Here is a 21,802-nt window from a genome sequence, read left to right as displayed (position 1 = left end):
CCTTAATGCTGGGAGGAAACAGTGCTAACCACTGAGTCACCATGCCACCTGTTTCAGGAGCAAGGATCTGGTTGGAATAAGGGAACTGGTTCAACATTAGTTTGGGGAAGGATGGAGACTTGGGTAGCATCCATCACTTCAGGTCAGCTCAGGTCACACCTTATGTGGTGAAGCACTGTCTCCATGGTAGTGTTGGAGCAGTCTCTCCCTGCTCCGTATTGACTAAGCTCACTTCAGTGAACAGTTCTGCTTCCCAAGACCTACTTCACATCAGAGTCTGAGCACAACAAAGGGAAGCTGCCCGTCAACCTTACTGTGACCATCCACACTCCCAGAAGAGCACGGCAGCTTTCCCAGGTCTCCGGGTCACATTGCAGAGACCATACAATCTGGTCCTTGTCACATTGATAGTTGTGTGAGTTTGTTGTGAACTGATTGGCTGCTGTGCGCAGGAAGCTGACTTTAGGAGTAAAGAACCCAAAACTCATGCCTCAGCTCCATTCAATCCTTTAATTTTCCAACTGAGGAGAAGTGATTGTCAGATTGATAGGATGATTAAGAAAGCCTTTCGCACACTTGTCTTCATTGCTCCAACCTTTGACAATAGGAGTTGGGGTGTAATGTTGAGGTAAGAGTCAAGATTAGAGTGGTGCTGAAAAAGCATAGCAGGTCAGGCAGCATCTAAGGAGCAGAAGGGCTTTCAACCAAAACATCGACTCTCCTGCTTCTCGATGAGTTCAAGAGCAGGGGGCTTACTTTTAAGATAAAAGAAGAGAGATTTTAAAAGGACACGAGGCACCATTTTGTATTTTTGCACTGAGTATGCTTTGTATGTGGAATGAACTTCCAGAGGAAGTGATGGATACAGGTATAATCAGAATGCTTAAAAGCCATTTGGATCAGTCCATGCATAAGAAAGGTTTGGAGGGATATTGCCGAGCGCAGTCAGGTGGGACTGGTTTAGATTGGGATTATGTTCGGCATGGAGTGGATGAACCGAAGGGTCTGTTTCTGTGCTGTCCGACTGTGTGAGCCCAGGTGAAAGGGGTGTTGGGGTAGTTGGAGGCACAGACACTTTCAGGGGGCTGTGAGGAATTGGAACAAGCAGTGCTGCATTAGCTTGCAGTCAGAGTTGGAGACGAGTGAATTTTTGCAAACATTTGAGACACACATACATACGTCATGGAAAGGCTTTTGGTGAAGTGGCTTTGTTGGTTTCCTGCTCGGTGCCTCACTCGTATGCTCAGGAGTTTCAAATCATGCAGGGCACAGCTGGACTGCAGTTGAACCTTGGCTGACCAGCCAATGTCAAAACTGACCACACATCAAAGGGGAAAATCTACACTTGCATCTCAGATCGATGCTAAGTACAGCAGAAGCAAAAGTTTCCTTTCAGAAGTTGCAATGTTTCTCTTCTACATGTTTCTCTCTAGACTGAGGACAAAGAGAGAGTGAGGAGAACTTTGCAGTCAGTCAAAGGAAATCTGAAAAAAATATCCCTTGCTATTTGCATTTATTTTGATAGCTGGTCACAATTAATGGGAGTTACAGGTTTACCATAGAGAGTCACAGAGATATACAGCACAGAAACAGACCCTTTGGTCCAACCTGTCCATGTCGACCAGATATCCCAACCCAATCTAGTCCCACCTGCCAGCACCCGGCCCATATCCCTCCAAACCCTTCCTATTCATATACCCATCCAAATGCCTCTTAAATGTTGCAATTGTACCAGCCTGCACCACATCCTCTGGCAGCTCATTCCATACACATACCACCCTCTGCGTGAAAAAGTTGCCCCTTAGGTCTCTTTTATATTTTTCCCCTCTCACTCTAAACCTTTGCCCTCTAGTTCTGGACTCCCCCACCCTAGGGAAAAGACTTTGTCTATTTATCCTATCCATGTCCCTCATGATTTTATAAACGTCTGTAAAGCAGGACAAATCAACTCTGGCCAATTACTGCCCCATCTGCAAGGTGATAGATGGTGCCATCAACAGTACTATTAAGCAGCACCTGACCAATAATAACTTGCTCACTAATGTCCTGTTTAGATTCTGCCAGGGCCACTGTCTACAACTTTTCGGACACTGAAAACAGTCCATGTTTAAATGCAACAAGCTCTGGACCATATCCAGACTTTGGATAACAACTGACAAGGAACATACATGTCACACAAATGCTCGGCTATGGCCATCTTCAATCAAAGACAATCTAACCACTGCACTCACAATCAACTGGGTTACTATCACTGAGTCCCCCACTCTCAACATCCTTGGGGTTACCATTGACCAGAAAGTCAAATGGACTAACCACATCAATGCCGTGGCGACAACAGCAGGTCAGACGCTTGGTCGGTACGGTGACTCAGTGGTTAGCATCAGTGACCTGGGTTCGATTCCAGCCTCGGGCGACTGTCTGTGTGGAGTTTGCACATTCCCCCCATGTCCCCATGGGTTTCCTCACACAGTCCAAGGATGTGCAGGTTAGGTGGATTGGCTTTGGGAAATTGGCCATAGTATCCCGGGATGTGCAGGTTAAATGGATTAGTGATGGGAAATGCAGGGTTACAGGGATAGGGTGGGGTGGTGTATCCGGGTGGGTTACTCTTCAGAGGGTTAGAGTGGACTCAATGGGCCTAACGGCCTGCTTCCACACTGCAGGGAGTCTCTGAAACTGCAATAAGTAACTCAGCCCCTACTCCCCAAAGCCTGTCCCACTAGCTCCAAGGCACAAGGCCAGACTGTAATGGAATACTCCCCACTTGCCTGGGTGGGGGCAGCTGCAACAACACTCAGGAAGCTTGACACCATCCAGGACAAAGCAGCCACTTGATTGGCACCACATCCACAAATATGCCCTCCCTCCAGCACTGACGCTCAGTAGCAGCAGTGTGTACCACCTCCAAGACACACTGCAGCAATTCATCAACAATCCTTGAGTAGCACCTTCCAAATTCGCGATCACTTCCATCCAGAAGGACAAGGCCAGCAGATACATGGGGACACCACCACCTGCAAGTTCCCCTCCCATCCATATTTGGAAATATATTGCTAATCCTTCACTGTCACTGGGTCAAAATCTTGGAATTCCCTCCTTGAGGTAAAAAGTGAGGTCTGCAGATGCTGGAGATCAGAGCTGAAAATATGTTGCTGGTTAAAGCACAGCAGGTTAGGCAGCATCCAAGGAACAGTATGCTGCCTGACCTGCTGCGCTTTAACCAGCAACACATTTTCAGCCCTTCCCTCCTTGAGGGCATTGTGGGTCAACCTACAGCACATAGACTGCAGCGGTTCAAGAAGGCAGCTCACCCCCATCTTCACTCGGGGCAAGTCAGCGATACCCATGTCCTTTGAGTGATTAAATAAGACAAAAATCACAAGGACATGTTACTTATCCATTTTTTTTCCAGTGCTGATGCTTGGTGTGATTTTTGGATTACAATGGAGCTGTGCTTCAACAAACCCCGAGACTGTTCAAAGCAATCTTTGAGGTCTGTCTCAGCTCAATTTAATGTCCCATCTGAAGGATGGTACTCCCAGTGTGTCCTCAGCAAGATGGTGGGCATGCCAGCCCAGATTATCTGCTCATTTCTGCAACATGGAACTTGGACACACAGCCTCCTGACACAAGCCTCAGCAGGACGTTGATCACCATCAGTTGTGACGAGGCAGTGGTATGTTGTGCAAGGCAGGGACTGAAGCTGTTTGCTTTCTTGCCAGAAGGCACTGAAGTATTGTTCTAAATGCAAACCTCATAAGGAAGTGCTTTTTCTACATCTTTACATTTGATATGCCTGGCGCTGAAAACACAGGAAAGACATAATGTCTTTTTTTCAAAAAAGGAAACACCTAAGATCTTATCAACAACATAATAAGGCACTGCAACGTCAGACAATGATAAGATCAGGCAGCTCGCAACATTGTGCCTTCAAAAATGTGCAAATACAGTTAGAACGTTTGAAGCATGAATCCTGAGCAAAAACATTATTTGTTTTTCATTGAAGGAGGAAGCCAGGTCAGTATTCACAGCAGGGGGATTCAGTCCCAGTGTCCTGAGTAACATTTATTTCTTAACCAACCTCACATAAGCAGATGATGCAGTCATTATTGTGGTGTGATCAACAAACTGTCAGCTATGTTTCTGCTATCGCAGCAGAGCCTCACAACCCAACATGAGCGAGAAAGGGTTTTGGAACACTGGAAAAGGCACTGGAGGAGCACAAATCTTCAATAGGACACCAATCCCCTTCCTGGTGGGGTGTTTCCCAAAGGTCTCCACTTGCTCGGCATTAAAAGACCAGTCAGTCATGAAAGCGCACAGGGTCTAAGTTCCTCTCTCTCTCTCACTCGCTTTGTGTCTCTCTCCCCTGCCACACTTGACAATGTACTTCAGCACAGACCCTGTGACACAGTTGCATCTCCAAGGCACTGTCAAGAAAGCAATGTTTCTTATAAAGTTGATATTTGTGGGATCCTGCTGTGTGTGAAATGAGAGAAGGAATGAGCCAATCAGCCCATCTAGCCTACTCCATCATCCCTGAATGCATGTGCAAGTTCATTCATTACTGTAGTGGTTACAAGCGCCTCACCAACAGCTCAGCTGCCCCTTCCACTCCATCCCATACCCACATCCATCCCCTTTCTTCTCAGCCAGCAAAATGGGTGGCATAGGCAAGTTAGGGAAGGAGGTATGAACTGTGTCTGACACAATACATGTAGCACAAATAGCCAGTCCTAACCCAGGTCTTGTGGAATAGTGCCAGGTCCACATCTTGCAGATTCATTTTCCAGTCTGACATTCAATGCTGCAATGTCACTGCTTCCAAGCTTTCTGAGGTGATGCTTTCCAGGGCTACTCACATGAACCCACTATAAATTTACTGACTGTCCGTGTTGCTCTTAACAACAGATTTTGGCTTCTCATGGAGGATTTACAGATCCACCATTGCAAGGAACTGGCCTTTCAAGCCTCCATTTGAGGGAGACAGGATAAAATAGTCAAGATGGAATATAAGGGCGATAGAGTGGGGTACAGTTGTAACAGTGTTTTCTGATCTCCTGATTGGTCAATTCATCTTCAGAAGGAGGGTTCAGGATGACAAGCAGCCAGCAATAAAACCAGACCCTTGGCAGTTATTTTCACTCACCCTGTGATGATAGCATTGTCAGAAACAGACAAGGGAAGTAACCAGATTCACACTACCCTTCAGGAAAGAGGATCTGTTGCCCCAGTCCAAGTGGATCCACATGTGACTCCAGTCTAACTTTGTCTGGCTCACTCGGAAGTACACTCTGAAGCCACTTTGTTTGAAAAGAAATCCCTTTGAATTTCCTCTGCAGACCATTTGAACCCCACTCCACGTGATAGTGATTCTGAATAACTGCTGTGTTAGTGCGTTCCAGGGATCACCAGAATATTTAACTTTCAGACAACCATACAATCCTAACAAAAATCCAGTGACAGAACTCTCCAGAATTTGGTGTCATGTCAAAGGCTGAGTAAAACAAGGCAAATTTGAGTTTAGTGAGGAGTGTGTGACAGACACAGCCCTTGATAATCAGAGTTATATCTGGAGAACAGTGAAAACATTCCAGATCCCCAACCCACCATGAAAGACCTCATTTATGTTGTTAAAAATCACACAACACCAGGTTATAGTCCAACAGGTTTTCACCTGATGAAGGAGCGTCGCTCCGAAAGCTAGTGCTTCCAATTAAACCTGTTGGACTATAACCTGGTGTTGTGTGATTTTTAACTTTGTACACCCCAGTCCAACACTGACATCTCCACATCATCTCATTTTTATTGACTCTCATTGTATGTAACCATGTATCTGACATGCACTCGATCTCAGGCAATGTTTTTACTGCACAGGCCAGATTTTACAGTGAGACCAGAAGTGATACACTATAAATTTAACTTAGCTTTTTGTTTAGTTTTAACAAAACAACACATTTATGATTCAAAATGAAAAAGACAAAATATCCAACATTAGATGAAAACTGTTTGAAACAAAAACAGACAAATAAATATCAGAAATGCAGACTCATCCCTTTCACCATCAGTAACAACCCCCTGACAACAACTTGCATTTCAGTGACGTCTCCACTTAAATGTTCCTCATTCAGTGACATGCCTGTTATTGGGTTTTTCTTTCCGCTGAGTTGCTTCAGTCACTTGATGCTTTTTTCTTCAGTTCATGTCTCCTCCAGCAACCCTCAAACAAACTCTTAATACTATTCAACTTATTATTTGACATGGACTTTACATCCATTCTGCCTTGACTGTTTTGGAGAGTGTTGAGCTAACAGCACTTCTGCTATTCCAACCTTGTTCCCTCCGAATGAGCCTGTACACTGTCTGACTGCTTCACAATGATCTTTACTTTGTATTCTGGATCCCTTGACTTCACAACAACATTTCAGGTGAATTGGCCATGCTAAATTGTCCGTAGTGTTAGGTAGGGGGTAAATATAGGGGTATGGGTGGGTTATGCTTCGGCGGGTCGGTGTGGACTTTTTGGGCTGAAGGGCCTGTTTCCACACTGTAAGTAATCTAATCTAATCTAATTTCCTTTCTGAGTTACCCTATTTACTGGTGCACTGTTCACCTCAAATGCTTTAAATATATGTTGAAATGCACCTGAACAAAGCCTACAGAAACTCTGGTACTACTCAGAGCAAATCAAAAATGAAACTAAGTACCATGAGCTTTCACTTCTTAACACATTTAATAAAGACAAATGACTAGAAAGACAGACATTGTTCCTGCACCTCAGAACCCAAACTCTCAAACAATAATAGTTTATTGCGAACCTTCATCACACATGCATTGACAGAAATCATGAACAATGAGGTTGGATAACTTGGGAATCACAGACCAGTGTGTGTCCAAAGTACCACTGCAGTGTGCAATGTTGGGAAAGTATGTTTCAGAAATGGTTGGCAGACACAGCCATACTCGACATTCCAGTAACTAAAAAAATCACTAATAGATCACAGCACAGAAAAGAGGCCTTTTGTGCCTGTTCTAACTCTCTGATTGTGTAATGACATTGCCCTGCCTTCTCCCCAGAGCCCAGCACATTCTCTATTGTCAGGTAATAATCCAACACCTTTTTCAATGCCTGAACTGGACCTGTCTCTTGCACACTCTTAGATAATGTCTTTCCAACCTTTATGACTTGCTGCATGAAAAGAGGTTTTCCTCAGGTCAGCCTTGTTTCTTTCAGGAATTATCTGAAATTTGTGACCTCATGTTCTGGCTGCTCCACCACTGCTAACAGTTTCTACTTACCTGCTCTGTCCAACTTCTCATGATTGTGAAGTTGATGTTGCCTAATGTCAACAGCATGCACGGTCAGGTCACATTCAGCACAGTTACCCCCCTACTGCCATGTATGAGCCCCACTATCCCAGATCATTCTCTGAATGGGCTGCAATTCCTGCTCACAGGAAGCCTACAATTCTGTTGTGTTCCAATCCCATGATATTGGAATGGCGCATTCCCTGTCCCTCTTCCTTCACTCTCTGCAATCCAGTTCAAGCTTGTGACAGTTTCATCAGATGTCTCTGAGCAGCAATGTATTTTTCGCCTGTTCTGAAGTAGAGTGTGACCATATATAAAGTATGTTAGATGCAGTCTAGCCAATTCTCTGTGTTACTGAACAATAACTTTGTTCCTTTAGTTTGATAATAAACAATGAAAGTTGAGGCTATGCAGATCATTGGTGAGGCCACTTCTGCAATACTGTGTGCCGTTCTGTTATCGGAAAGATATTATTAAACTGGAGAAGTTTCAGAAAAGATTAACCAAGATTTTGCTGGGAATGGAAAGCTTGAGCCATAAAAATGGGCAGGACAGGGTGGAATGTTTTTCACCAGAGCGGTAAGGGTGATCTTCAAGAGTTTTATAAAGTCATGAGGGACAGAGAGAAGGTGAATCACAAAGGTCTTTTCCTTAAGGTGGAGGGGAGGGGGGTGCAGGGAATTCAAAACTTGGAGGCAATTTTTTAAGGTGCATAAAGAAAGAATCAAAAAGAACTTTTTTACACAGAGAGTGGTTTGTGTGTGGAATGAACTGCCAGAGGAAGAGATGTATGTTTAAAAGACATTTGGATCAGGACATGAACAGAAAAGGTTTGAAGGGACATGGGCCAAATGTAGACATGTGGAACTAGATTGGGTTGGGAACATGGTTGGTGCGGACAGGTTGGACTGAAGGGTCTGTTTCCATGCTCTATGACTCCACCTCGATTCCATGAACTTGTTTTCATTGCTTGCTGTACCTGCATACAAAGCTTTTGCAGTTCATGCACTAGGACACCCATCAGGGCTTTGCAATCTCTCACCATTTGATAATATGCCTCTTTTTCTTCAAACAAAAATGGACAATTTCACATCTTCTGATATGATACTCCATTTTCCATAGCTTTAGCCAATCAGTTAATCTATCCATCACCCTTTGTGGTTTCCTTTTGATCTCTCCATAGAAAGGGTAGGGACAGGAGGAGCACTACTTAACTTTCACTTGTCTTGTGTCTGCAACAAAGTTAGCAAACATACACTGGGTCCCTTGTGTATGTGTATAAAAATGGAGGTTTCAGCAGTGATCCCTGTGTCTCTTTGCCATCCTGAAGATGACCCATTTCTCTTGTTGCTAATCTTCTCTCAATAGCAATGTTACCCACTACACCATGACCATCTATTTTCCACAATAACTTTTGATGTGGCACCTCACGAGCTGCTTTCTGGACATGGGAGTGAAGTAGGTGCACCAGTTTCCCTTCCTCCATAGAGCTGTATACACTCTCAACACCATTCATTTTCACAACCAAAATAAGCTGAGGTTATAGCAAGTTATAATTGATGTTGTGAATGGAAAATCGGCAATTGTAAGAAAACCACTTTGTTGCAGTTTTCTGGTAGAATGCAGTCACACCTCGAGAAAAATGTGTTGTATTTCTATCTTAGAAGTGTCAGAAAATTATTCACCTGCTTTCTGTTATTTTTTGCTGTCTGAATTGTAACTACCTTGTTCTGCATTGTTAAAAGTCAGACAGGAGACAGCAGTCACCCACAAGCCAACTGCCAGGCAGCAAAAGAAAGTGTTGGCATGATAAGTGACAGTACATTACTGACTGGGAATGAAAACACAGTCAACTCATTTCCAACTGGAAATCTGCTCACTCCAGCTGGTCTGGCCTTACTGCAACTCCGGACCACAGTCATGTGGTTGAATCTTCACTGGTCTGTGAAATGCTTTCAGAAGCCCTTCAGTTCAAGGGCAGGTAAGGTTTGGCAACAATTGCTGACATGAAGTCATCGCATTGCCATTTCATTTGAGATTCAGTAACTCCACACTCCCAACAACAGCTGTAACCACAAGGAACAGAGTTTCTAACAGCGAGAGAGGATTTTTTTCTCTCTTTTCATTTTAATACATTTCCCCTTCAGCCTGGGACCAACATTTTCCCATTTCCATTTGGTTTTCATTGTCAAGATTGTCTTCGGTTTTCCCATTATCAATTCCAGCCCACTCCCTCAATGGGCTGCCCAAGAAACTTAGCTTGAAACATGCATTTTACTCACTGAATCTCCATACAGACTGTGAGCCTGGGTCAAAGGTTTATTGTGAAAGCTGACTACAGTACACTGTGCATTAAAAAGTAGAAAGTACTGGAAATGCTTGGCCTTTCTGGTAGCACTTCTGAAGAAGGAAACCGAATTTGTGTTTCACATCCATGAGCTTGGGTATGCAAACATGGAATGAGAAGACAATGACGGTGAATGAGGTACTGTACAAGAGACCAACAGAGATCCTGTTGGAGCAGAGCAGAACCTCTTCCAGGTAAACATTCCTGGAGAAGGAGCAATAAATTATACACTGAAAGAAGAAGCTCAACCGTTGAAATGAAGGGTCACTGATCCAAAACATGAACTCACTTACATACTCTACATTAATTGCCAAAACTGCCGAGCATTTCTTACATTTTCCATTTTTATTTTGAAAGTCTATTCCTTTGGTTATTTCAGGTTCTTTCCACCTGATGTTTTTTTCATCTTAACTGATTTCCTTTTTGGGATTTTCTGTCTGGTATCAGAACCTGTGAAAGCTCCACCATGATAGTCACCTTGCTGTGAAAGGTTTAGTTTTTACTGACTTCACTGTAAGTGGCTTCTCAGGAAAGAAAAACAGACATTGATATTTCTGCATTACTCAAGACACATGCATGTACTTTGAATTAAAAAGAAAAGTTGCATTTCTATAGCACCTTTCACAACCTCTGGACTGGGCAGATTCTTTCCAGAAGGTGAAGTAATTTTAAACTGTAGCTACTGTTATAAGATGGCAAACACAGCACATCAAATTGCCACAAAACAAGTCACTTGTTTCACTGCTGTTTAAGTGTTGCTTGAGGGACAATATTCACCAGGGCACAGGGATAGTCCCCAGCTCTTGGTTAAAATGCCTAATTGATGGGTTTGACTGGGCCATTTCACTGTCACCTCTCAACTGCGACACAGACAGTATTGATAATTGACAGAATAGCATTTCCTCTGCACTGCACTGAGAATTCCAACTGGATGAGGTGCAACAAGATTTGAACAATAATCCAGAAGTGACAGACCAATTTGATTTTAGTCCAGTGACGTGATGGAAGACTTGATAACCACAGTCACACTTCAGAATAACTACATAAGGTGTTACATCAGCAGAACAGTGAAACAGAGCTTTGGTTTTGATACCTTCTCCAAAGGACAGCAGCTTGAATGGCATGGTATAGCCCTCCCTTCATTCTAAACATGAGATAAATCACAGTGTGTTCTACCCACCAACCTGGAACACTGCCTCGTGAACAAAGTAGCAACATGTTTTTCCTGGTCTCCAGCTGAAATAATTTACATTTCTTTATGTTACAGTGAAAGACTTCAGGGTCACAGTGAGGAAAACAGAAGCTGCAGACAGATGTAACCTTCAAGGAACATTCCTTCTCACAATGGAGAAAGATGGATTAGAGCTCAAGGATCTTAAAAGTGGAGATGTTCAGTACACCTGGCCATACAAATTTTTGAGGCGCTTTGGACGAGATAAGGTAAACACTTGAACTTATTTTCATTTTCTGTGGTGTAGTCACCGACGTGGAATCCATCATAAAGCAGTGTTGGCACAATCCCAGGTCTTAATCAGCTGATCTCGAGAATAACAAATTTCATGACTTGAATTACGAGGGTGTAATTCAATTGAATGGTTTTAATTATGTTAGAAGATTGAGGGTTTTATAAATGCCAGCTGAGCTCCTGGTTGAATTACAGGTTCTAACTCACTCTTCGATGCTCATTTGACATTGTGCAAACAAAACAATTATCTTAAAATATTCATACATTTGCTCGACATTAAATCATTGTCCCCTGTTGGGTAAAGCCTCCTGATACAGGCACTGTAACTGCTGCTGCTGCTGCTGCTGCTGCTCACTGTGACATTTGAAAGTATTTTTAAATTTTTTTTTCACGGGATATGAATGTCGTTGGCAACCTATCCCTGCCCATGTTGGTCCTCTCTAATTTCCCTTGAGATGGTGGTACTGAGCTACATCCTTAAACAACTGCAGTCCATGTGGGGGAATCTGTCTCGAGCAGCTTGCTACAACTGAGTGCATTGTTGGTTTCCTGCATAAGGTAGTATGTTACTGTGGCACTGAAGTCACACATAGACTAGATCAGGTAAGGGCAACAGATTTCCTGACCTGAAGGACATCTCTGAGTAGCAGCTTCAACCTGGTCCTTTTGTATCTCTCATCAGAGAGACAAGTGTTTTATTTCACTTCCCAGCTGCCAGGGGGAATCTGCATTTGTGTCACTGGTCATTTATCCAAGAGCATGCCCATTGTTGTCCTTTAATCCCCTGGAAACATTTCTCCATCTATCATTGCTGCAGCGCTCCTCAGTGACAGTTCAGTTTAGTTCCACATTTCTAGAGGCTGATTGATGAACTTCTGTCACGACCTTGATCATCTGTCAGCCTGACATCACCTTTTCTCACTTTCATCCTATTTCTTTGTGAAGAGAATGTGGGTAGATTTGCACAAACTAGGCCAGGAGAAGGCGATGGTGAGTTGTCTTCGTGAGATCTTGCAGTCCATGTGGTGAAGGTTCACTCACATTGGAGTTCCAGGACTGTGGCCTCTTACCTGTGTATCTGAACAATATAAATAACAGACAGTAACAGTGTAGGATTTTACAACTAGGAATGAGCATCCCACTGCTTGTATTCCCTTTTAACAACAACTGACAAACTTTTGGTATCCCAGAACAACATCAGCTGGCCAACCCTAATATAATTACTTCCATCAACCTGTTCCAACAGATTAGGGCATACCTTGTGGAAAGGTATGACTGGAAGCTGGACCACCTGGATTTGAGAGAGGGACACTCCCGCTGTGTCACACTCAGTTCTCTTCAGCTATTTGTCCTCTTTGTGTGGACTTGCAATGTGATTGATGTGTGAATAGAACATGGATCATAAAACAGTTTTCAGCTGTGAGTCGGCAGCGAGTGAGCCTATCTCAGGCTCGGACATAGGAAAACTCAGGATCCTTGAATGGATTATTCATTTATCAAAGACCATTGGTGTGGAGTTTGAATGAAAAAGCTTTCATTTCCATTATATCTTACACAGCCTCAGGATATATGAAGTGTTTCACAGCAAATGAAAGGCAGTTGTAGTGTAAAACAGATTCCACAAGATTCCATTTACAGACAGCAAACTCCCACAAACAATTAGAAATGTCCAGGTGACTTATTTTCACTGGATTTGGTTTTGAGAAAATGTAAATCGGACTTTGGGGGAGCATTTCTCTGGTTTTATTCAAAATAGTACAGTGGGATTTGTTTTTATCTTCACCTGGTTGGGCAGGTCTGTCCAAAATTTCATGTATCATCCCAAAAAATCCTTCTGAATTTGATGTTTTTTTGGCTACATGTGAGATTGCACTGACGTTATAGAGAGGTTTTTTGAAGCATGGTAAAGGTGCTGTCGAAATGCGATGTTAACCTGCTTTTTCCATTTTCTTGAGGAAAGAGTCAGTTAGATTAAAAAAATACAGTAAGTCCAAGATCCGTTACAAGCCACACACCAGCCAGAAATTGAAACGACCCTGTTATTTCAAGTTAAAATCCTTTTCAATACATGATGAACAGTCAGGACCTGGGAAGCAATGAGGATCAAAGGGACCTTGGTGTGCATGTCCATCAGTCCGTAACAGTAGTAAGAAGGGTGTATAAAGTTGTGAAGAAGACATTTGGGAGATTTACCTTTATTAGTTAAGGTATCAGGTTTAAGAGCAGGGAGATGATCCTGAAACTGTATATAAAACCACAGTCAGAGAATTGTGTGCCATTCTGGAATCTACATTATCTGATAGCACGAGGAAGGGGGTAAAGGAGATTTTCCAGGATATTGCCTGGTCTGGAGAGTTTTAGTTATGAACAGAGATTGGATAAATTGGAGTTGTTTTCCCCAGAACAGCAGAGAAGAAGGGAGGACATGATTGAGATATATAGAATTAAAAGAGGAGTAGACAATGGACACTAAGAAGATAGCTTTCTCTTCAGTAGAGGGATCAGTGTGGGGGGGGGGGGGGGGGGCAGAGATTTAAGGTAAGGGGCAGGAGGTTTGGGGAAAAAAGCCTTTTCACCCAGAGGGTGGTGGGAATTTGGAACTCATTGCCTGTCAAGGAGGGACAGGCAGAAGCCCTCATTTACAGTGAAGTATTTAGACCTTTACCTGCAATGCCAAGGCACACAAGGTGACGGGCTCAGTGCTGAAAAATGGAATTAAAACAGTTTGGTGGTTGTTTTTCACTAGTGCAGACTCGAAGGGCCAAAGGGCTGTACACCTCAATGATTCGGTAACTTTAACTCCCTTCCAAACACAACTGGGAGTGTGTATCTACTCCACGTGGAGTGCAGCAGTTCAACAGGGCCGTTAACCCCTACCCACTCATGGGAAATTATGGATGGGCAACAAACCTGAGCTTTGTCATTCACACGGTTTGAATGAAGAAAATAAATCTATCAAAATAGGAATCAAATAGAGACATGACAAGGGTAAAATAATCATTGATTCATTCCAGAAATTGTTGATCCTCCTATAATTTAATGGCAACCACTGTGCAGGGATTCATTCACAGAATGCGAGTGTTGCTGGTGAACCCACCATTTCTTGTCGTTGAGGTGGTGGTGAGCTGCTCTTCATAAATACAACAAAGAGTCTTATTCGGCCATTTCAGTGGCCAGTGAGAGATCTACCACAATGTGGTCAGCCTGGAGTAACACAATGGACAAACAAAGTGAGGATGACAGAGTCCCCTTCCAAAAAGGAACTTGTCCACAATTCGCTTATTTTGAGGACCACTTGATCATTGTCTTGTCTTCATGGCTGTAGCCACATTTTTAACTCCAGACTTTTTAATGAATTGAGATTGAATTTCCAGTTGCTATAGCAGTGTTTGAAATCGTTTCCATTGATGATTAGTTCATGACCTCAGGATTACTAAGTCAGCAAGTGAACTACTTTGCTACTGTATGCCATTAAATTTCATTAAAAATGTTGTTTGCCTGTTGTTTTTCTAGGTCACATTCTCCTTTGAAGCTGGAAGGCGATGCATGTCTGGAGAAGGCAATTTTGAGTTTGATACCAGACAGGGGAATGACATTTTCCACATCATTACATCTGCCATCCAAGAACAGAAACAAAGGAATGAGTCGGATCATCAGCTGTCTCGCAGTTTGGAGAATGAAACTGCTCTAAGTGCCAGGCCCCTCCCAGTCCCTGATCATGGGCTGGAAGAGGAGGCACAGCAACGAGACTGTGGGGAAGAACAAGGCCAGAGTTCAATCAATGTCAAAGCTGAGTTTCCAAATGCTACTCTTCCATCTCTGAGATCTCTGTCTCTGGAGTCAGTCTGTGACACCAAGTCTTCCTCCACAATGCCATTCAGACAGGCAGTAAAGGGTCACCACAGTTATCCAGCAGCTGGAGCCACAGGGAGTATGGCTCAACTCCCAGATGTCCAGTCAACTTATTCAGAGGTCAGGGACGTAGTTGCAAAGTCCAGTTCACGAGGAAATGCAAAAGCAACCAAAACTCACACTGGGAAGAAATCAGAGAATCAGTCTGCACCAGAGTCTGATTATGCTATACCCTTTGACGCTATAGCAAAGACATTGCGCTTCCCACCTTTGAGTGGACTGCCTACCATCCAACAGGACAACAATGCTCCTGAGAAGACATTCTCAACATTTTTCCCTCAAAGTCTGGAAGAATGTGCAGACCCTCTTTATGATACCATAGACGAGTCCAACATCCGAGGAAAAGCAAACTCAGCTTCATCCATGAACCTGCCCAAGGACCACATCTATGATGAACCTGAAGGGGTGGCCACTCCTTCCATCTATGATAACCCAGAAGAGGTGAAAGGCCATGCATGGAAGCTGCAGGGCTTGGACTGTGACACACGGGGGCATGAGTACCCATACAACCCAAACATGGATGATTATGCAGTGCCAAAAACAGCAACACAAGCCTTCGCCAAAAAGAAATCGAGAGAGAGGCTGTATCAAAAGGACAACACTGGAGCGTTGGAAAGTGAATATGACAATGTACTGGTAAAAATCTCAGAGAAAAAGGGAACCAAGTAAGAAAGCAAAATGCCAGGTGGGGCTCAGCCATCTGGTTTGAAAGTGAGCTAGGAAGGCTAATAGCTGGAGGAGACACTCAGAGATGCTGCACGCTGCCTGGTGATGTGAATGAAAATAGGAGACAATTCTCAGAACACGAGCCTTTCCAGAATCACAGTGTTTCAGAACAGAACAGAAAGTGGCCTTTCAGTTCACCGTGGCCAAACTGGCCTCTCCAAATCAGCACCTCAACTTTGTGACTTTCACCAGACTTTTCCCCAGCACCTTGCACATTGTTGCCACTGAAATAATCAGCTAACACCCTCTTGAATGCCTCAGTTGAAACCTGCCTTCACCAAATTTCCAGGCAGCATATTCCAGGCACAAACCTCTCATCGTGTGCATGTGTTTTTTTCTCTCATCACATTTGCCTCTTTTGCAAATCACTGAAAATCTGTGCCCTCTCATTCTTGCTCTTTTTCTGACTGAGAACTGTTTCTCCTGATCCAACTATCCAGCCTGCTTCTGATTTTGGGAAGTTACCAGATCTCCCCTTGGGCCTCTTCTGCCCACAGAGAACAGTCCCAACGTCTCCAATTTCACCTCATAACTGAATGGTCTCAACCTTGGAATCATTCCAGTCAATCTCTTCTGCACCTTCTCCAGTACGTTCACATCCTTCCTGTAAGGTGACACCCACAGGTGGACCCAGCTGAGGTCTATCATGGTCTTGTACATGGTCAACATTGTCTTGCTGTGGTCCTCCATGCCCTGATTAATAAGGCCAAAAACTCTGTGCACTTTATTAATTGTTCTTTCCATCTTCAATGATCTATACACATTTCCACTCAGGTCCCTCTGCTCAATGCAGCCCTTTTAGAATTGTATCCCCTATTTTCTTCACAAGCCTGTTGGTGTAGTACCGTATCTGGAACATTGTCTGAAAATCTATTTGCAGCACATGACCAGTATTCCCATCATTGACCCTTCACGTTAACCTCCTCATAAATCTGAAAACTTCAATAAAGTTGGTTTGACATGACCTCCCCTTTGGAAGGCTGGCTCTTCCAAACAACCGTCCTTTTTCATTCTACACCAATTCTTCTTTTGTGAGGTTTCCTCACCATTGAAGTTAAACTGACTGGCCCTGTAACTGCTCAGCTTATCCTTACAAACAAGACCATGATTCCAGTCCAGGAAAAACTGTGAGATTGCAGCCAGTGGCCCGACAATTTCCACCCTCATTCCCTTCAATAGCCTTGGATTCAATCACAGAGCCTTGTCACATTAGGGACCAACAGGCTATCCAGCCTCATCAATTTTGTACCATTTCAATAACGGAGTCTCCTCCTTTGTCACCATGCCCTAGGTAACTTCGACATCCTTGGTAAATACGGATGCTAAATATTCATTTCCTATCTCAGCTATGCCCCGACCCCCATTTGTCTGAAACAAGGACAGCCAAATGGACCTCACAGAATCTGAGTTCCCCGGGTGGGGCTGGTAATCTGGTTCTGGAAACCATGGCTGACAGATAAAAATGGGAGTGGCAGGGATCCTGCTCACTCTGGGAGCTGGCTGTGAGGGAGCTGGATCAGTGTCAAGGACTGCCCACATGTAAGTGAAGGGGGACTTGGGGCAGAATTACTTCAAACCCCTTTTTAGAGTCACAGAGATGTACAGCACGGAAACAGACCCTTCGGTCCAACCCGTCCATACCGATCAGATTTCCCGACCCAATCTAGTCCCACCTGCCAGCACCCGGCCCATATCCCTCCAAACCCTTCCTATTTGGTTCCTAATGAGCCCTACTCCTTGTTCTATCACACTTTCATTATTTATTTACATTGAGGGGTCCTCAATATACATTGGGTTTACACCTATTGAGGACTCTTTGCCCAAAAGAATAATATAAATACAGGGCAGTAGAGACTGTAAAAGTGTTAAAGTCACCTTCCCCCACACAAAGCAACAGATTAAAGTAGGGATAGAGACTTAAAGGGATGTTGTGTTTCATATTGAGCAACCAAACTATGGGCTCAACATGTACTATACAGTACAACACAATGTTAACACTGAGATGACATAATGTGATTCGAAGCATCAGACAGGATTCTGGGAGTTGTGCTAAGATGGAGGCACAGACATGCGTTACAAGTTGTATGTTTTCTATCCTAAGCTAAAGTGAGTCAAAAACCATGCAATGACATGGGAAATGTTAAGATTCATTCCTCACAACCTCAGCAATGTGAATGTGAAGCAACACGTTTCACGGCAACAGATATTCCAGACCCCTGTTGAAGACTTTGGGATTCCCCTTTCTGTTGGTTGTCAGATGTTTCCCATCATTCCTCTTTGCTTCTTCAATATGCTGTCTCTTCTCTCACTGAAGCTTGTGCATTCCTGTTGGCTCCTGCTTGTATTTCCTACCAGTTGCCTTCTGCAAGCACTCTCTTTTTGTCTTTATCTTAACTTGAATCTCTTGTATTGTCAGGGAGCTCTGGATTTGTTTGTCCTGGCTTTCCCTTCCGAGGGAATGTAACTTGACTATACCAGCACCATCTCCTCTTTGAAGGTAACCCATTACTCATTGACAGGTTTCTCCAAGATTCCTTCAGTCCAGTCCAACCTGCCCAGTTCAGGTTTTTGCCAGTTCTGTGTGGACAGCTGTGAGCAGGCCAGTGTGAACGTGTTCAAGGATGAGTACAGCAAGGGGAGGCTCAGGGGAAAGGGAACCAGCAGCTAAAGCCTCCTGTCTCAGATTACTCAAAAGAAACTATGCTTGCAGTAATAACCTTCCTTGTGAACCAGCTCAGCTCATTAACTGCCAATAAACTTGTTATTTCCACTTGACCGTGTATTTTATTTCTGGGCAAAAGCTATGAGTCTGTACAGAAAGTTGACATTTCAGGCCTGTCACCTTTCAGTCGAACCACCTTTGCTCTGAAATGTTAACTCTGTCTTTTCAGATGCTGTGTTTTTCCAACATTTTCTATTCGCCTTTCGAATTTGCAACCATTTGCAGTTCCACGACCTGATGGTCAGGCAGGCTGTCTTTGGGACACTGCTGTTAAACGCTGGGTACTTCGGAACAGCCACACAGTCTCAAAGGAATTCTCAGATAGAAACACAAACTGCAGTTGCTGCAAAAGCTCGGCAGGTCTGGCAGCAGCTGTGAAGAGAAATCAGAGTTAACGTTTCAGGTCCGGTGACCTCTCCTCAGAATGGACCCAAAACGTTAATTCTGATTTCTCTTCACAGCTGCTGCCAGACCTGCCGAGCTTTTGCAGCAATTTCTGTTTATGTTTCTAATTTACAGCATCTGCAGTTCTTTCAGTTTTTAAGTCTCAGGTATAGTTTTGCTAACTGTTCAACGTTCTTGTTAAACAGCTGTGGCCAACTTTGTAGAATGTAAAGGATTACATTGTTGTCGCACCTTCCTCAGCCTCAGAACACCACCAACTGCTTTTCACAGCCAAGGAATTACTTTGCAATGCAACTATCCATGTGATAATGACCAGATTTTATGTGTTTCCTGATATTCGGGAATAAATGCCAGCAAAGACACTGGGGAAAGGTCCACAGTCATGTATATTTTTTATGTTGACATGGGAAGGCAGACAAAGTCTTTATTAACATGAAAGCAAAAAAAACTGCACTTTTGACAGTCCAGCTCCCCCTCAGTAACTGCCCTGCAATAGCCCTCACATGATCTTTGTGTATTGGATTTGGTATTACAGGATGGTATCACACAGATGGAGGTTTAGCTATCCTGATGCTGCCTGTCATTGACTGAGTTTCTGTCATTCTATAGGGCATTGCTGTGGGATTCCACACGTGGAATACTGTGTGCAGTTCTGGTCTCCTTATTTCAAGGAAGGACATTCTTGCTATAGAGAAAGTGCAAAATAGATTCCTGGGATGGCAGGACTGACATACGGTGAGTGGGTTCGGATTGTATTCAGTGGTGTTTAGAAGAATGAAGATCGGACAGGTTAGATGGAGGAAGGATGGTGGGAGAGGCCACAACAAGGAGCCATAGTTGAAGGAGCAGAAGTAAACCATTTACGACAGAGATGAGGCACCCAGAGAGTGGTGAGCCTGTGGGATTCACAACCAGAGAAAGTGGTTAAGGTTGAAACAGGGTCTGTTTTCAAGAAGGAGGTAGGTATCGTTCAGTGGCTGAAGGGATGAAGGAACCCTACGGGGGAGGGTGGCTGGATTAGGGTCGTGAGTTTGATGATCAGCCATGATCATTATGACTGGGAGAGCAGGCAGGTTTGAGGGGCCAAATGGTCGACTTGTGCTCCGATCTTCCATGTTTCCAAATTAATCAAAAAAAAACAATTTGCATTCAGACAGTAGCCCTTCATGCAATGAAACATCTTAATCAGCTCCCCATTGTCTTCCTCCAGTGATCCAATTCCCTTCAGAAAGTTACTATGGAACAGCTTCCTCTAGCCATTCAGACAGTGCATTCCAGATCATCATAACTCACTTGGTGGACACATCCTCCTCTTCCTCTCTGATTTGAAATCTCAGTTCATGAGGTTACTGACCCACCCCACGTGACAGTGAAAACACTTTCTGCCCATTTCTTGGAAGAAACCTCTCATGATTTTGGAGTTATAAATCTCCTCCTAACCTTCTCTGTTGTCAATGAGAACCTGAAAATCAGATCCGCTGGCATAATAACAGCAAAGTACTGCAGATGTTGAAAATTTGAAATAAAATGTGAAAATGTTTAAAATGTACAACAGGTCTGGCAGCATCTGTGGGAAGAGGAATAGAATTCATGTTTCAAGTCCCAATTGGACTTGTCTTCAGAACTGTTTTTGCAATTTTCTCCTAATTCAAGTCTCTCACTTTTGAAATTGTTGTCATAAATCTCTGCACCTGTCTCAAGATTTCTACATTTTTTCAAAAGTGTGCTCTGCCATGTTCAGCTGAAACCCAACGAGGACTTTGTAAACATTGAGCCAAGTTCCTCCTGGAATTTGAGCTGTCAATTACTGATTACCAGAAATACTCAGGGCACAATTGCAAGCCAACTTCTGGAAGGTCCATTTCCTGATGGGGATGCCTGGAGAATGGGAGAAATAACATCACATGGGATCTGGCACATGGTTTGGTCTCTGTCTGACTCAGCACACTGAGGGTCAACACCACTGGATACTGGACCCTGCTCAAGGAAGGGGACTGAGGCCCACAGAGAGTTGCTCATTCATCCAAGCACAAGGCAGGGGATGTGCAATCAGTGTGTGCTGGATCTGAAACTTATGGAAAATGTGTTCTGATGGGTGTGATGGGTGAGGCCACAATTTATGGTCTAAGTCACCTACCGACATCACCCACTGCGTGCACAGTGCTATGAGGGAGGGAGTTCAGGATTAACCCTCAGGATATAATGACTTGGAGGGAAATTTGCAAGTTGTGGTCTTCGCATTCACCTCCTCCCTTATTTCCCAGATGGAAGGAGCTGTTGAAGGAGGCTTGGTGAGTTCCAGCTGTGCATCATGGAGAGCGTGCACACTGCTGCCGCAGTGTGGCAGGAGTGGGGGATCTGATGGGTGGGGTCAATCTACTGGTGAGGAGCTGACTCAGCAGGCTCCAGTTACCCAGCAGAAAGGTGTTGCTGGGTGAAATGTCAGCAAGGTTTGCTGCATTAGAATGCAAAACACAAAGCAGCAAGACAAGAGATGAGGCAGAGGAAGATGAAAATGAAAACAGAAAAACCAAGCAGCTGATCCGGATTTGAGCTTCCTTTCTGCTCTAATTTTAGATCCCTGGTTAACCCCAACCTGTACACTCACATTTTCACACGGATGGATTGAACAGTGCAGTTAAATTAAAGAAACAAAGATATTGAAAACACTGTGTGTGGCCTTTGATGGTGCATGTTATCTTATCACCATTTCACTCCTGTCCCATAAACCGATCTAGATTGAGGTAAAGTGCTATGTTCAGGTCACAGGTCCCAGATAATTACTGATCAGGAAGGCTATTTCTGGCCATGTTAACTCATCAGTCCAGAACAACTGATCTTTTTATTGGAACAGAGATGGCCATTCAGCCCCTCACATCTGTTCTCCCACTTAGTGTGGCCATGCCAGCCCAAG

General features: G+C 43.8%; 1 protein-coding gene across 1 annotated transcript in view; it reads left to right on the top strand.

Annotated features, from left to right (window-relative positions):
• LOC132836854 (docking protein 2-like) overlaps positions 1-18,507 on the top strand; it is a 44,441-nt gene extending 25,934 nt beyond the window's left edge. Inside the window, exons 4-5 of the mRNA XM_060856391.1 lie at positions 10,926-11,098; positions 14,637-18,507. Of these exons, the coding sequence (XP_060712374.1) occupies positions 10,926-11,098; positions 14,637-15,704 (1,241 nt within the window). The 3' untranslated portion in view covers positions 15,705-18,507. The remainder of the gene's footprint in view (positions 1-10,925; positions 11,099-14,636) is intronic.
• Positions 18,508-21,802: the final 3,295 nt, after the last annotated feature.

The sequence above is a fragment of the Hemiscyllium ocellatum genome, chromosome 48, assembly GCF_020745735.1.
Source record: "Hemiscyllium ocellatum isolate sHemOce1 chromosome 48, sHemOce1.pat.X.cur, whole genome shotgun sequence".
NCBI lineage: Eukaryota > Metazoa > Chordata > Chondrichthyes > Orectolobiformes > Hemiscylliidae > Hemiscyllium > Hemiscyllium ocellatum.
This window is presented reverse-complemented; position numbering and strand designations above follow the sequence as displayed.